Here is a 17,699-nt window from a genome sequence, read left to right on the forward strand (position 1 = left end):
AATTATTTTATATAAATCTTTTTTATTGAAGTATATAATAATCTGTTGACCTGCAGTATGTTTTCAGCTGGCTAGAAAACATCTACCTCAGCTTATAATCATTTTCTGTAATTCTAATATCCCTAATTCTAATAATTCTAATACCCATAATTCTAAGCTCTTAAAACCAAACTTTTACAGAATTCATTTGGCAGGAAAACCTGACCTAACCTGAAGCGAGGTTTTTTACAGTCTTTATTTATCCCACTTAGTGTAAATATCCAAATGTTTTATTGCAGAAATATTAATTTCCTTATGGAGTGCTGCTTTAACTGCTAAGAGTACTAAGTAATATTTAGTATATGTACCAATTTATCTTTCTAAAATATGAAAAACTCTGAATTACATACCTGGCCTAAAGGGATTGTGGGCCTATCTTGATTTTTAATAGTGTAAGTCCACCTGAAGGCAGCAGTACATTTTGGTGAAGAATCTGCATCAGTATTAATTTACTATACATGTGAAGAAAAAGAGAAAAGAAAAGCTACATCTGAACAGAAACTTTAGTTGATTCTCTCATTCATATCAGTTACATTGTTTTGATAATGTTTAATATTGGTCTGGTCTAGTATGTATGTGTGCGTGTGTATATATACATATATATATATATGTATGTGTATACACATAACTTTTTATTTTCCTTAGATCTATGTTCGAACAGGTATCTACCATGGAGGAGAACCCTTATGTGATAATGTGAACACTCAAAGAGTACCTTGTTCCAATCCCAGGTAAGGAAGTATATATGAGTTTATATTTCCAAAAGTCGTATTAGTGTTTAGCAGTATAATAAATAAAAGTAGTATAGTTTACATCATTAGTTTTATACAAGTCATATATAATTACCAGACATTTACATATAGAACATGAGGACATTCCGTCTAATGAGTATCAATCACAGGATCACTTTATTGATTCTCCCTAAAACGTTATTGGAAGGGTTTTTCTGATCCTCTCTTCTCATTGTGTCAAGGAGAGAACAGAATGTGATTATAGTTTTGTGCTGATTATTCCTTACATTAGATCCATAAACCTAGCATTTTATTCCTTTTTTATCTCCATTTGCATTTCCATTAAGAAGTGAGAGTTGGCAAACAACTTTAGAGCTGGACTACTCTGAGGCAGTTTTCTTTACAGTACTCCCAAGAATACATATTTATGACATTCAAATAAAGAATCTTGGGGCACAAACCAGTTTCTTAGTGGGAGGGGATGTTATTGGGAACATTTCTAAATGATTACTGCCTAGATAAAATGAAGAAATAAAAGGTAGTATAATTCAACAGCTTGACATCCTGCCATTTCTTTGCTTCTCTGTATAGAATCATTTGGGGATAAAAGTTTATTCTTGAAATTAATAGTAATATTTTAAGAGAACTCAAATTGGAATTAAATGTTAAAGATGGATTTTTTAGACTAGCAATAGAGCTAACTAGTGGATCTTCCAGAAGTAAATTTCATAATCAATTCAGACTGAGTTCTAGGAGAGTCAAGAAAAAGTTATGGTGTTGTAATTAAATTGATAGAGGTGAGAGAGCCTACATAAAGTTCAAAGAGATGGTAGCCTTCTCTACCAGGAGGAAGGGAAATAGTTCCCTGCCCTGCCTGAACCATCATAGGTCAGAAAGTATCAATACATCATTCGGGTTAGAAGTTATGCTGTGGCAACAGACCATACCAGAATCTTCTGAATTTTTTGTTAGAACAACAAATGTTTATTTCCCACTCACACAGCATATCTGTCACAGGTTAGGTGGGTGGTTGTGCAAGGAGCAGAAAAACAATATTTGAGGAAATTATAGCCAAAATTTTCCAAATTTGGTGAAAACTATAAAACCAACAATGTAAGGAATTAAACAAGCCCCAAGCAAAGACCACAAAATACAGTTGGGTAGAGTTATCCTAGTTCTTTCAAGTACCAAGAATAAACAGGCTTTAGAAAAGTAAAAGGTAAATTTATTTAATAATATAAGATTAAACTGTTAAAATTTTAATATCTTAAAATAGCTATTCATAAAGGACTTATATTTTATTGTCTTTCCTTTAAGAATATCTGTAAGGTAAAATCCCTGTGGTAGTAGTATAACGATTTAAGTAAATTTTACCAGTCAGAATGGCCATCATCAAAAAATCTAGAAACAATAAATGCTGGAGAGGGTGTGGAGAAAAGGGAACACTCTTGCACTGCTGGTGGGAATGTGAGTTGGTACAGCCACTATATAGAACAGTATGGAGGTTCCTTAAAAAACTACAAATAGAACTACCATATGACCCAGCAATCCCACTACTGGGCATATACCCTGAGAAAACCATAATTCAAAAAGAGTCATGTACCAAAATGTTCATTGCAGCTCTATTTACAATAGCCTGGAGATGGAAACAACCTAAGTGTCCATCATCGGATGAATGGATAAAGAAGATGTGGCACATATATACAATGGAATATTACTCAGCCATAAAAAGAAACGAAATTGAGCTATTTGTAATGAGGTGGATAGACCTAGAGTCTGTCATACAGAGTGAAGTAAGTCAGAAAGAGAGAGACAAATACCGTATGCTAACACATATATATGGAATTTAAGAAAAAAAAATGTCATGAAGAACCTAGGGGTGAAACAGGAATAAAGACAGACTTACTAGAGAATGGACTTGAGGATATGGGGATGGGGAAGGGTAAACTGTGACAAAGCGAGAGAGAGGCATGGACATATATACACTACCAAACGTAAGGTAGATAGCTAGTGGGAAGCAGCCGCATAGCACAGGGAGATCAGCTCGGTGCTTTGTGACTGCCTGGAGGGGTGGGATAGGGAGGGTGGGATAGGGAGGGTGGGAGGGAGGGAGACGCAAGCAGGAAGAGATATGGGAACATATGTATATATATAACTGATTCATTTTGTTGTGAAGCTGAAACTAACATACCATTGTAAAGCAATTATACTCCAATAAAGATGTTAAAATGAAAAAAAAATCAAAAAATCAAAAATCAAAAAAAAAATTTTAAAACTTTTCTGCATTTACAGAAAAGATCAGAGGTAAAAGTGTATTAAGTTATTAGAATCTTTAAAATTCTTACTGAGATTAAGTGATTGTTCTAAATCTGTTCTTTCTATATACTAAATAAATTTCTTATAAATGTCACCAGTTATCTCCCAATGTCAAAATCAATTTGAAATATATATATAAAACCATTGCCAAAATAAAGAACCTAATTGGGTATGGGTGGGGTGTGTGTGTGAAAGGAGCATGCTTTATTCGGTTAACATAATACTGAACTACATTAATAAGACACAGTTCTCTTAGAAAGTGTGTAAAAAATTTCCCACTAATTATGAACAATTCTAAAAATTTCAGAGTAGTAAAAAGTACTAGGTACATTTGAGATACATCTTCTAATTTTTCTTGAATTACTGTGGACTTATCAAATCTCACAGTATTTCTTTTCCCTGCATTTGTTGTCTCCTTTCCCTTTCGATTTCCTTCTAGCTAAGTTCCCGCATTTTAAATGTCTTCTCTGTATAAAAGGACAACATATTTCTTTTTATCTTTGACCACACTCAAGCAAAGATACTAGAATAAATAGAACTTATTTTACTGATGGTTTTATAACTTAGTTTGACTAATTAAAAGTAGAATTCTTATACTGTTTTGTTAATTAAGTCTTGTTTTATTTATAATCAGAAAACAGAACAGAATTATAAAGAAGCCATTTGAAAAGTTTTCAAAGTTAATATCTAGCACTTGAGCTTTTAACATGGACCAGTTACTGTTCTAAGTGCTTTACTTATGTTATCTCATTTAATCTTCAAAACAACTCTCTGAGAGTAGGTAATATTATTAGTCCCATTTCACACATGAAAAAACAGACAAAGCGAGGGTTACACAAAGTGAGGGTTACACATATAGTAAAATAGTAGAAACAAGACTTTACTCCAGGTAGTCTGACTTCTGAGTCCAAGCTTTTAGCCATTACTATAATGATTTTAATTAAAAAAAAAAACAAACTACTACTTATTATACTTCGCTCTTTACCAGTATGTTTACCAAATATAGACATAATTTCGCATGTAACATCCAATAAATTGAAGGGAATTTATCATAAAAATTTGAATAATTTTTATCATCACTTGTTGTAGTAGCTTCTTATGCTTTCCTTATTATGAATGTCAAGTTTTATTACCTCTTGTGAAGTAGTTAGTTACTCTAAAATTTACATACTTTCTCCTTACGTATCCTTTATTTTATTTACATGCTGACTTATTTAAATTAATGGGCTCTTCTGGATGAAACTACATCATATATAAAAGTAATTAAATATAATTTTAATCATAATAGGAAATCTAATTTTATCTTACTTAGTTTCCCTTTTCTCTTTGCCTCTTCTATAAATAAGCTAATTTGTTTTTTATTTTTACTGAAATATAGCACAAATGCATAAATCATAATTGCACAGTTCAGTGAATTATCACAAGGTGAGAATACCTATATAGCCACTGTGCTGGTCAAGAATTAGAACATTTACCAGCATTCCAAAAACCCCTCCTCACACTACTTCCCAATCCATTAATCTTCTCTCCTCCCCAAAGATAACTACTATCTTGATTTCTAACACTATTGGTTAGTTTTGGTTGTTCCTGAATTTTATATAAATGGACTGAAGGAGTAGATATTCTTTTGTGTCTAGCTTCTTTCACTCAATATTATGTTTGTAAGATTTCATCCATATTGTAAATAACTGGTGTTCATTTCTGTTGAAATATAGTGTGCCATTATATATGGCATATATATTATATGAATATACTACCGTTTATTCTACTGTTGGTCATTTGAATTTTTTTGAAGTTTGGGGATACTGTAAAGAATTCTATTAACATTCTGTGCAAAAATGCATACATTTCTGTGGTTTTATACCTAGAGGTGGAACTGAGTCATGGTTCAGTTTTAATAGATTATGCTTTCCAAATTGGTTGTACAAATTACACCTCCCCTAGCATGTATGAGATTTCCTGTTACTGCACCTCCTTACCACCCCTTAGTATCATCAGTCTTTATAGTTTTAGCCATTCTTTTTTATAGTGATATCTTTTATTTTGCATTTTTTGAATGACATATTGACTACTTTCTTTTTTTAAAACATTTATTTATTTACTTACTTATTTTTGGCTGCAGGTCTTAGTTGTAGCGCACAGGCTTCTCTCTAGTTGTGTCGTGAGGGTTTTCTCTTCTCTAGTTGTGGCGCACAGGCTTCAGGGCACGTGAGCTCAGTAGTTGTGGCTGCGGGCTTAGTTGCCCTGCGGCATGTGGGATCTTAGTTCCCTGACCAGGGTTCAAACCCACGTCCCCTGCATTGTAAGGCAGATTCTTTACCACTGGACCACCAGGGAAGTCCTGATATTGGCTACTTTTTCATGTGTATTAGCCATTTAAATATGACCTTGTGAAGTCTTTGTTCCAGTCAATCTCTGGCTTGGTTTTCATTTGAATTATCTTTTTCTTGATGATTTGTAGGGGTCATTTATATACTCTAGATAAAGTCTTTTTTGGTAAATTATTTTTTTCTTAATTTTTCATAGGTGGAATGAATGGCTGAATTACGATATATACATTCCTGATCTTCCTCGTGCTGCTCGACTTTGCCTTTCTATTTGTTCTGTTAAAGGCCGAAAGGGTGCTAAAGAGGTAAAGTATTTCAGAAGGAACAATCATTCACCTCTAAAAACTCCTAATTATACTGCTGATTGAACTTTTTCAAGAAATGGATATTATTTTTTCTTTGTTTAAAAAATTAATAAGCATTTTAAAATAATATATTTATTTAAAGAAGAATAGCTTGATAGAGCTTCCAGAATTTATTTTATGATGAATATGTCCTGAGTTCATACTGATAAAATTTTTAAACTTGCAGAGTGACTACATACAAATATCTGTCTTGCTTGCTTTGGTTCATATTTCCTATTTATAATTAAAAAATACATGTAATTTCAAATGGGAAAAAGGAAAGAAACTATTTATACTTTGAAAAAATTAATGTGACTTGTTATAGATACCAGGAAAAAGACAGTTGTTGATTTCTCCTTTCTGGGAAAGAAGAGTATCAATATTTTGAAATGCATTTTATAATTTAATCTACAGAGTAGTGAACATTTTTCTGTTTTGTTAAGGAACATTGTCCATTGGCCTGGGGAAATATAAACTTGTTTGATTACACAGATACTCTAGTATCTGGAAAAATGGCTTTGAATCTTTGGCCAGTACCTCATGGACTAGAAGATTTGCTGAACCCTATTGGTGTTACTGGATCAAATCCAAATAAAGTAAGCTTTTTATTATCATAAATAAGATTTTTTTTCTTTTTTGTGTGTGTGACAGTCAAATGTAATATGTATAATAACTTTTATTCCATCTCTTAGGAAACTCCATGTTTAGAGTTGGAGTTTGACTGGTTCAGCAGTGTGGTAAAGTTTCCAGATATGTCAGTGATTGAAGAGCATGCCAATTGGTCTGTATCCCGAGAAGCAGGATTTAGTTATTCCCATGCAGGACTGGTAAGGCAAATCACTGAGTCTTCCTTAAGTATCAGTCATAATCAGTGCTTTTGGCTACATACTGTTACTCTTTGTATAGAGAAGGTTTCATGTGTTTTAGTCACACTCGAATAGATACTTCAGGCTCTAGAACAGTATTGCAATAAAATAAAATACTGTATGCTAATATTTTTACTGCAGCTCTGCCATTTCTTAGTTTAGCCTGCCTCATTTGACAAATATTTATTGAATACTGACTATATGTATATATTTATTATACGATAGGTAGCAGGTAATAAAGTTGTGACCTAAAGAGACCTCCACTGATTATACAGTCTAATGGTGAAAATAGGCCTGAAACTGGTAAAAGCAGAAATATAAGATCATAAATCATGGTGAGTGCCATGAAGGAAACAATAGTGTGTCAAGAATGACTAACATAGGGCTTTGGGGAGAAAGGCTAATGTATTTTGGGTTCAGGAAAGACCTCTCTGGGATAATAACCTTGAACTTGAAATCAAGGTATAAGTATGTTGTTAGTTGAGCAAGGGAGCAGAGGAAATAGCATACCAGTATAGTCCAGACATGCTAGAAAAGAATATATATAAAATGGAGTTTAAATATTGATCTATTTGTCTGATCTTGGCTGTAACTTTTGAACCGCAGTATAACTGCGTTCAAAGATCATAAACTCTCCTTGGTGCTTTGTGTCCACCTAGAGGGCTGGGATAGGGAGGGTGGGAGGGAGACACAAGAGGGAGGAGATATGGGGGTATATGTTTATGTATAGCTGATTCACTTTGTTATACAGCAGAAACTAACACACCATTGTAAAGCAATGCTACTCCAATAAAGATGTTAAAAAAATAAATAAGATCATAAACTCTCCCTTATTTCTCAAGGGCAAAAGTGTCAGTACTGAGAGAAGAGGTATTTTTGTTCTTTGCTGTCTCTTTCCCCAGTTTTCTAATTTATCACCATTTTCTTTGGCCTAATTAAAGGTTATAGATAGACCATTCAATGAATGTGGGTCTTGAGATAGGCCCACCCCCAGTAACAGTAATAGTAGCACCCTGGGGTAGCCTGGAATCCTATGCTTAGGAACTTTATTAGTTTAACTTTATTAGTTGTATTCTCAGTAAGGAGTTTACCAATCCCTTTTGTAAACAGAATAATAATAATAGTAATAATAATCTTCCTGCTTGTGTACTTTCAGAACTATGTAGAAGATATTTTGTTAAGTAGAAATTAATTTAAAATCATTACTGAATTCTGTCATTTACGGAAGGAACAATTAGCTTTTTTGACGTTAAAAAGGGATTCTCTTTCTTGAAAAACCCTACTCTGTAAGTTTAATTCTTTGAATATACCTAACGTTTATTAAGTGCTTACCATATACCAAATGCCATACCAATTACTTTTCACGTATTACCTCATTTAATCTTAAAAGCAGTCTCTATGAGGGTAGGTGCTATTATAATTCGTATTTTACCAGTAAGGAAAAGGCTTAAGGAGTTTAAATAAGTTATCTAGTGTCACTGTTTAATTAGTATTAAGTCTTTTACTCTTAACCATTCTAACTAGACAGGAATTCCTTACTTTTGAAATTGGGGGTAAAATACTGATGAGCATTTCCATAAAATGTCCATAACCCTATCCAATTAGTTATACCTTTAAACTAACTGAATTACAAGAGTCAAGTCACATACTTGGAAACTCATTTATTTCCTATTTTATTCATACATTCAGCCATTGAACTCAGTTTGCCATCAGGGCTTGTTGGAGCCAATTTTAGCTTTTGAGTTTCCTTTTTGAGCAGTTCTAACTCTGTAAGGATTGATACTTTATGACTTTTTCTTCCTTAGAAGAATTTTTTTTATTTCAAAAAGAAAAATGAAAAACTTTTTTTTTTTTTTTTTTAATAACAAGTGTTGGTGAGGATGTGGAGAAATTGGAACCCTTATCCATTGTTTTTGTTTTTTTTAATTTTATTTATATTTAGGCTGCGTTGGGTCTTTGTTGCTGCGTGCTGGCTTTCTCTAGTTGCGGTGAGCGGGGGCTACTCTTCATTGCGGTGCGTGGGCTTCTCATTGCAGTGGCTTCTCTTGTGGAGCACGGGCTCTAGGCACGTGGGTTTCAGTAGATGTGGCATGCGGGCTCAGTAGTTGTGGCACACAGGCTTAGTTGCTCCACAGCATGTGGGATCCTCCCGGACCAGGGCTCGAACCCGTGTCCCCTGCATTGGCAGGCAGATTCATAACCACTGCACCACCAGGGAAGTCCCTGTTTATTTTTATAATAGAATAAAACTGACTCTATCTTTCAGTTACCTTTGGATCTATTGAAAACTTTTATAACTCCTAGAAATAATAATAGGATCTTAGTTTTCCAATATCTTAAAACATTTTACTATTTCATCATTATTCATTAATTCCAACTATGCTAAAAAAAGACTAAAATAATATAAAAATATAAAAGGATAAAATAGTCTAGAAGGATGATACAGTAGTGAGATAAATCATCACTAGTACATCATCCTTCAGTCTTCTTATTGCATAGCCCAGCGTTTTGCATCATCTTTCCAGATGTATAAAGAAGTCTACAAACACCATCTTTGTAGTGTTTTGTTGCTGTTATTTTTTAGGCTTTAATTGAATACTGTTAATAATTCAGAATTTTTCCCTTTCCACTGATAATGCCAAAGAGAAGAAAATTGACAGAGGAAAATATTTCATAATTATTAGCAAATCAGAGTATGAATACAAAGAGACAGATAATAGCACTTTAAAGCGAAGTTTCTCAGCCTTGACATTGCTGACATTTGGGGCCAAAAACTCCTTTGTTGTAGGGCCTGTTGTGTGCATTACAGGATGTTTAGCAGCATCCCTGGCCTCCACCCTCTAGATGCCAGCACCACCACCGCCACAAGCTGTGATGATCAAAAATGTGTCCAAACAGTATCAAAGGTTCCTCTTAGAGGAGACAGAATCACCCCAGTTGAGAACCACACTATTCCAGGTTTGAATGATGATGTTAAAATTGATCATGTAAGTGAAATATCAGATGACAATATCCTAGATGAATTTTTCTCAAACTCAGGAAACGATGAGTGAACAGTATATCTCCAAGGACAAAAAATGACTAACATCAGTTAGTCATTCTGCAGGAATGACTTTATCACACAGTATTTCTTAGCAAGAACCCAGCCCACACCTCATCTTTTGCAGTATTCTTTCCATCTTTTATGATGTTGTGCATCAGAATTTACTTAGTAAGTAGATAAATGCTGCAGGCAGTTATGTATAAAATGACTGGAAGGAAAAAGGTGATGTAGAAATTTTTTAAATCCTTGGATTGATTATTCTGATATCTGTAAGTACAAAAAATAGAAATGTTTTGCAGTTATGAAGCAAAGAAGATGGTTGTCCTTTCTTCAATAAAATTATGAGTCATCAAAGTTTTCAAAAGTATTTTGACAATGCAAATGTGAGAAGAAATACCAGAAGTAATGATAAACTAGAAGTTATTAGATATGTATTTGAAATCTGGAATCAGTATTCACAAGATGGATATATTCAGGCTCACACATGACAGTTGATGAGCAAGTTTGTTGCATTCAACGTATGTTGCCCATTTTGGATTATAAATTTGGTTTTACTGTGTTTATATTCTTATTAGGATGTCTAATAAAATTGTTTTTCACCATCACTTTATTCTTCTTTAAATTATTTTGTATTAAAAATATAAACAAAAATCAGTAAGTAAAAGAACTAAGAGTCCATTGGAACCCAGATGATAAGTTTTAATGACTACTTTTTCTGATGAGTTGAGGGTTAAGTATTCTCTTACCTGGACTATTGCAGTAGCCTCCTAACTGGTCTCCTGCTTTCCCCAAAGCAACCAGAATAATATTTATAAAAGGTAAATCAAGTAATAGTATTCATCCTTGAAATAGCTTTGCTAAAAGTAAAATCCAGACCTTTTACCCTGACCTGCAAATTTTACATTCTCTGAACATGGCCTCCTGTCACTCCTCTCCCACATCTACCGGACTTCAGACGCCCTGGTCTTCTTCCTGTTCCTCCTTCACACCAAACTCATTCTTTCCTTGGGGCACTTTCACTGTTTCCTTCATCTGTAGTAGTCTTTCCCTGGTCTTAGTGTGGATGGTTCTTTCTTGTCATTTGGATCACAAATTAATATTACCTTCTCAAAGGCCATTCCTGAACACCCAGTCTAAAGTAGCCACTCAGTCCTTCTCTGTCACAACACCCAGAGTATCTTATCTATATCTACTCCAGTATTTTTATTTGTTCATTTAATTTCCCACTGTAATAGAGGCTCTGTTAATACAGGGTGTTTTACTACTTTCTGAGCCCAACAGTAAGAACAGAACAAGGTTCACAGTACATGTATTAATAAAGATTTGTTGAGTGAATATGTGCCAGTAATATTTCTTTATGCTGTTGGATAAATTAACAATATTTAAATGTATAAAAACCAAGTAGCATGGATGTCTGCTTTCATTTTTAGCCAATCGGAATATGTGTAACTCATCCTAAGGGGTGTGTGTTTTGCATGATACATTAATATGCATTCATAATTATTCACTATGCGGTTAATAAATTTGTATTTAAAGGGAATAAATACATTACCTGGAATATTGGAATTACACCAAAAGTTATGGTATTTTCTTTTTCGTTTCCAAACATTCAATGTGCAGTGTTTTAATGTGGATGTTTTTTTTTTCTCCTTTTTTCCCTTATTTTTACTTTTAAAATTAGAAAGCCTTGCAAGTGATTATAAGGATATTTTCAGGGAAGGATTATGAAAGAATTTATATTTTTATTATTTTACTTTTTAATTTTCTCTCTTATTCCAGAAACATTAGCAGATTAGTTAATAGGATACTAGGAAGGGTCCTCATCAGGAAGAGAAGTAAATTGTTCACTACCACCCCCTAGTATCCAAATCTAGCCTTATCCCTGATTGATTTTGGCACTTAACTGTTCGTTGGTTGGTGGTAATGTTAACCAAGTAAATTATTGGATTTGTTCCACAAATAACTGTCTTAAGTTTGTTCTCCCCATCCCTGAAAATAAAGTCTTGCAATGAGAATAAACTGTTTTTTAACAGTTAATAAGCAATGTAAAGTTTATTGAAAATTAATTTTCTTTTTTTGCAGATCACTCATGAATCGAGGGGGGGTATGGCAAAGAAAATTATATAAGATATTACTTTATTTTACAGAGTAACAGACTAGCTAGAGACAATGAATTAAGAGAAAATGATAAAGAACAGCTCCGAGCAATTTGTACACGAGATCCTCTATCTGAAATCACTGAGCAAGAGAAAGATTTTCTGTGGAGCCACAGGTAAGTGTTAAGATAGAGTCTCTGTTCCTTCTATTTCAGAAGAAAGAACTGACTTTGGCTGATCTTGCCATGCTTCTGCCATTACCTATTAGAGTAAATAAAGCATAATTTACATGATTTTTAATTACAAACATTATCCTTTTTTGAACTGTGGGTATCGATCAGTATTTCTAGAAAATCATGCTGCATTGGTAATAACCTTGCAGATTGAAGGCTTTTTTAAAATTCTGAATCCTTAGTTTTAGATCAATTTAGTTGTGATTTACTTGGTCTAGATATTTTCATTTTTAGGAGTTCCTTCCATTTTTCTTACACTTCCTTAAAGTAATACTTATTTTCACTTCTGAAGAAATTATCCTGCAACTTGGTAAGTGTACCCTGGTTTATTTAAATAAGGCAGTTGCAGTGCATTTCTGCAGAAAGTTCATTTAAACATAAATTTTGTCCAGTGACCACAGTAGAAGTGGTAACTCTTCTCATGGTTCATGCCGAATAAGTAGATGAATAATAGGGGCTATATAGTGTTATAACATAAATTCATAATTTTCCCTAAATACCTGTCCTCCATTTGGGTTTTCCTTTAGTCTTCCATGCCATTATAACTGTATCTATGTACATATATGTGCAGCTATAGTGTTAAACACAGGTTTGTTTTGATTTTAAAGAAGGCTAGTAATGGTAAGAAGTTTTAAAAGTGTTTGGAACTTCTTAAAGATTGCATAGTCACAAATTTAGACATCTAGGCCTTTTGAATAACATGTAAGAATGTTTGTTTTGTTTTGTTTTGTCTTTTCCACACAGACACTATTGTGTAACTATCCCTGAAATTCTACCCAAATTGCTTCTGTCTGTTAAATGGAATTCTAGAGATGAAGTAGCTCAGGTAAATGCATGTTTGAGATTACTGAATAACTGTTGCACAAATCTGGTATGTCATTCAAATTGTTTTTTCTCAGAAAGTCTGCATATGTATAAGAAATGAAATAGACTATGTTTTAAATTAATTAATAATGATAATACAGATGGTCCTCGACTTACCATGGTTCACCTTAAGATATTATTACTTTACAATGGTGAGAAAGTGAGATGCATTCAGTAGAAACTATACTTCAAATTTCGAATTTTGATCTTTTCTCAGGCTAGCAATATGTGGTAAAATAGTCTCTCCTGATACTGGGCAGCAGTAGCGAGCCAGAGCTCCCAGTCAGCCGGATGATCATGAGGGTAAACAACCAGTATCCTTACAACTATTCTGTACCCATACAGCCATTCTCCTTTTCACTTTCAGTACAGTGTTCAACAAATTGCATGGGATATTCAACACTTTATTATAAAATAGGCTTTGTGTTAAATGATTTTGCCCAGCTGTGGGCTAAAGTAAGTGTTCTGAGCATGTTTAAAGTAGTCTAGGCTAAGCTATGATGTTCAGTAGATTATGTGTATTAAGTGCATTTTTGACTTGAAATATTTTCAACTTATGATAGGCTTATCAAGACATAAGCCCATTGTAAGTCGAGGAAGATCTGTATAGTAGAGAAAAATACTGTTTACATAACTTCCACTGATAAAATTAATTAGAACTAAACATTTTAAGCACTGAATTCATAAGGGGGGCTTTTATCTAATTTTAAAATAAGAAATTAAGACAATGTCTTAAGAGGGTTCATTCACAACTATCTTGGTTTTTAAATATGATCTATTATCTCACTCATACACAGATGTACTGCTTGGTAAAAGATTGGCCTCCAATCAAACCTGAACAGGCTATGGAGCTTCTGGACTGCAATTACCCAGATCCTATGGTTCGAGGTTTTGCTGTTCGATGCTTAGAAAAATATTTAACAGATGACAAACTTTCTCAGTACCTAATTCAGCTAGTACAGGTAAAATAGAAAAATAATGTTTTATTCTAAATCCATGCACCTTCCAACACCTACTGTATTAGCTGGGTTTATGCATTTTTAAAAGTCAGTTTTATTACCAGTAGTATCTGTTTTCTTCCTAAAAAATTTTTCTTTAAATCCAACCATGCAGAAACTGACCTTGATTGATGTAGAGTTGTTTTTATTTTTGTTTGTTTGTTTGTTTTTAATCACATAGGTCCTAAAATATGAACAGTATCTGGATAACCTACTTGTGAGGTTTTTACTCAAAAAAGCATTGACTAATCAAAGGATTGGGCACTTTTTCTTTTGGCATTTAAAGTAAGTCAAATTATTTTCCCATTTAATTCTTTATATATATATATATATATTACTTGTATTCTCAGTTGATGTATAAATATGTATTACTTATATACTGTTGTTTTTGTTTGTCTAGAAGAGTTTTCCATACTGAAAGTATATTGTACCAGTGATGAACTTCCCTCAGCCTTTTCTCTTTAACATTAAGTAAGCAGTAAAATTAAAACTAAATTTTATACAAGAATGAGAGCTGAAATATTTTTAAAGATTTTGATTCTACTTTAAGCAAAGTAAAATTTGCTAGGTCCAGATTAATGTTGCAATTGATTTCACCATATGTGTGGATTAAGATATCCCCCCACCCCCAAAAAATCTTGCCTTGGAATTCAGAACAATAATGACAAATATCCCAAGTTTCTTACTAGAAAATAAGCTAATTAAGAATAAAAAATATTTTGCAGAATATGCTATATCTAATACACAAAGTGAGAGGTCATAAACCATGCACTTTTTTATAAATTTAGAAACAGATTTGTAATTAACATGATTTTTTAAATGTTAAAATAAATTTAAAATGGAATCTAGAAACTAGGTTTAAAATAACTTAAATTCAGGGACTTCCCTGGTGGCACAGTGATTAAGAATCCACCTGCCAATGCAGGGGACACCAGTTCGATCCCTGCTCCGGGAAGATCCCACATGCCATGCAGCAACTAAGCCCGTGTGCCACAACTACTGAGCCTGCGCTCTAGAGCCCGAGAGCCCTCGTGCCACAACTGCTGAGTCCTCGTGCCACAACTACTGAGCTCTCGTGCCACAACTACTGAAACCCATGCGTCTAGAGCCCGTGCTCTGCAACAAGAGAAGCCACCTCAACGAGAAGCATGCCTACTGCAATGAAGAGTAGCCCCCGCTCTCCACAACTAGAGAAAGCCTGTGCACAGCAACAAAGACCCAATGCAGCCAAAAATAAATAAATAAAATAAATTTAAGAATAACTTAAATTCAGACACAGTACAGAAAAGGGACATGTATGCCAGAAGAGTCAAATAGTGTTCACTGAGCTCTTCACTCCCTCTCTATTCATTGTATTATTTTTGTGCCTAATTTCCTTTTTTCATGTTTATGTATTTTGTGCTAAGATTAGTAAATGAAAAGTAGTTGAAATAAACCTAAAATCTAGTTTTTTTAAAATTTATATTTCCAGGAACTACCTGAAACTCTTAATTGTTTTGCTTCTAAATGATAGGTTTTAAATGATTTAAAACCTGTCATTCGTTAGTATGATTGTATTAGTTAGTATTAGTTACATGATTATAACATTTTTTGAATTTAGAAAATGGGTTTCTTAAAAAAGGTTATGTGTATACTCATTAAAATCTCTCTCTCTCTCTCTCTCTCTCTCCCCCTCTCCCTCCCACTGACCTTTTAGATCTGAGATGCACAATAAAACAGTTAGTCAGAGGTTTGGCCTGCTTTTGGAGTCCTATTGCCGTGCATGTGGGATGTATTTGAAGCACCTGAATAGGCAGGTTGAGGCTATGGAAAAGCTCATTAACTTAACTGACATTCTCAAACAAGAGAAGAAGGATGAAACACAAAAGGTATGTGACTCTTCAGTTTGTTTTTCAGACTCCTTCATTGCAGTGGGGCAGGGTTATTTGAGAGCCCAGTATATATGAGCCCAGTATATGAGAGCCCAGTATATATGCCCAGTATATATGCAGGGCCTTAGAATTAGGCAGATTAAGATTTGGATCCAAGCAATGTAATGTTAGACACATTATTTAGTCTCTTGAGATTCATTTTCCGCATCTGTAAAATGGGAATAATACTTTCCTCATAGGGTTGATGTGAGAATTAAATCATACAAGATATGCAAAGCACCTCTCATAGTCCCTAGAACATGGGAGGTGCCCAGTAAATGTTAGTTCCCTCCTCTTTCCCTTCATTTCTCTTTTATATAGCCCTAAGTCTTTTTTTTAATTTTTTTATTGAAGTATAGTTGATTTACAATATTGTGCTAATCTCTGCTGTATAGCAAAGTGACTCAGTTATATACATATATATATTCTTTTTTTATATTCTTTTCCATTATGGTTTATCACAGGATATTGAATATAGTTCTCGTGCTATACATTAGGACCTTGTTGTTTAGCCCTAAGTCTTTTTTTTGGCTGTGTTGGGTCTTCGTTGCTGCGCACGGGCTTTCTCTAGTTGTGGCGAGCAGGGGCTACTCTTCGTTGTGGTGTGTGGGCTTCTCATTGCTGTGGCTTCTCTTGTTGCGAAGCATGGGTTCTAGGCACGCAGGCTCAGTAGTCGTGGCACATGGGCTTAGTTTTACCGTGGCATGTGGGATCTTTCTGGACCAGGGCTCGAACCTGTGACCCTTGCATTGGCAGGCAGATTCTTAACCACTGCGCTACCAGGGAAGTCCCAGCCCTAAGTCTTAAAAATGATTTTTCCTTACTCTGTGTCATTTCTTTTCTTTTAATAATGACCCTGAAAATGAGTGGAAAGAAATTAGTTTCTATATTTCTAAGTTTAAAATGGACTCTTAGTCACACAGTAAATATATCACACACTTGAGTCACCTGCAGTCTTGCTTAGTGTACCTGAGGAACATGAAATGTAAAGGTTTTCATGACCTTTTCCTACTCCTTATCCTTTATTCAGTCCAACACACCCTACAGTAAAAAGTGAGATCATTCCTCACCTCTAGTGAAATGAAAAAAGAAAATTCCAGTTTATTAGTGAGTCCCCAAAGGACAGACAATGTAAATTAGTAGTACTGAATACATTTTTTCAACATTTTCATTAATGTTGCTTGAAGAAAAAAACAACTTTAAAAGAAAGTTACTGTATTAATCTAAATGTCATACAGTATGTGACTGAGTTGATTTTATTGAAATTGTGGTATGTAAGTTCAAATACAGGTTATTAGAAAATAATTGTATTGTTTCTGCTGCTGGAATTGTGAGCAAGAAGAAATTAGACTTCTTTGAAATAATAAAATTTATTATATTGTAACTAAGGTAAGAAAAAAGAAATTAGATATTAGTTAAATTTGTAAATATAAGCATTTCTTCTAAAGTGAGGTTTTCATATCACAGATTGGCTGTGATACAGTGGATTAAAAAAGTGACTAAAAAAGGATGTTTCTTTCCACTTATGTACTAGAACCTTGAGTATAGAATGAGACTTTTCCCAACAATTTCTTTTAGAGTCACTAGACCTTTTTTATTGAACAGAGAATGTGGTGTTTTCTGCAAAGCTTAAAAGTAAGGTTATTAAGCTAATGTGATATCTCCACAGCTTTTCCTCTAGAACAAAGGTCAGCAAACTTTTTCTTAAAAAGCTAGATAGTAAATATTTTAGACTTGGTAGGCCATGCAGTTTGTTGTAACTACTCAGCTCTGCTATTCTAGTGTGAAAGCACCAATATCTAAGTGAATGGGCATGACTATATTCTAAGGCAATTTGACTTACAAAAACTGGCAACTGACTTACAAGCCATAGTTGACCAAGCCCTGCTCTAGAGCCAGAACACTGCCTCGGTCAGCATGCAGAGCTTTTGT

The 17,699-nt window shown here is 34.0% G+C and overlaps 1 protein-coding gene across 2 annotated transcripts in view; it reads left to right on the top strand.

The window, feature by feature from the left end:
* Positions 1-17,699, top strand: part of PIK3CA (phosphatidylinositol-4,5-bisphosphate 3-kinase catalytic subunit alpha) — a 107,375-nt gene that overhangs the window by 81,425 nt on the left and 8,251 nt on the right. For both annotated transcript variants that reach the window (XM_033855496.2, XM_033855497.2), the window contains exons 6-14: positions 685-770; positions 5,613-5,718; positions 6,201-6,353; positions 6,450-6,584; positions 11,814-11,938; positions 12,740-12,821; positions 13,657-13,821; positions 14,039-14,142; positions 15,554-15,725. In XM_033855496.2, coding sequence (XP_033711387.1) covers positions 685-770; positions 5,613-5,718; positions 6,201-6,353; positions 6,450-6,584; positions 11,814-11,938; positions 12,740-12,821; positions 13,657-13,821; positions 14,039-14,142; positions 15,554-15,725 — 1,128 coding nt within the window. The remainder of the gene's footprint in view (positions 1-684; positions 771-5,612; positions 5,719-6,200; positions 6,354-6,449; positions 6,585-11,813; positions 11,939-12,739; positions 12,822-13,656; positions 13,822-14,038; positions 14,143-15,553; positions 15,726-17,699) is intronic.

This window comes from Tursiops truncatus, chromosome 4 (assembly GCF_011762595.2).
Source record: "Tursiops truncatus isolate mTurTru1 chromosome 4, mTurTru1.mat.Y, whole genome shotgun sequence".
In the NCBI taxonomy this organism is placed as follows: domain Eukaryota; kingdom Metazoa; phylum Chordata; class Mammalia; order Artiodactyla; family Delphinidae; genus Tursiops; species Tursiops truncatus.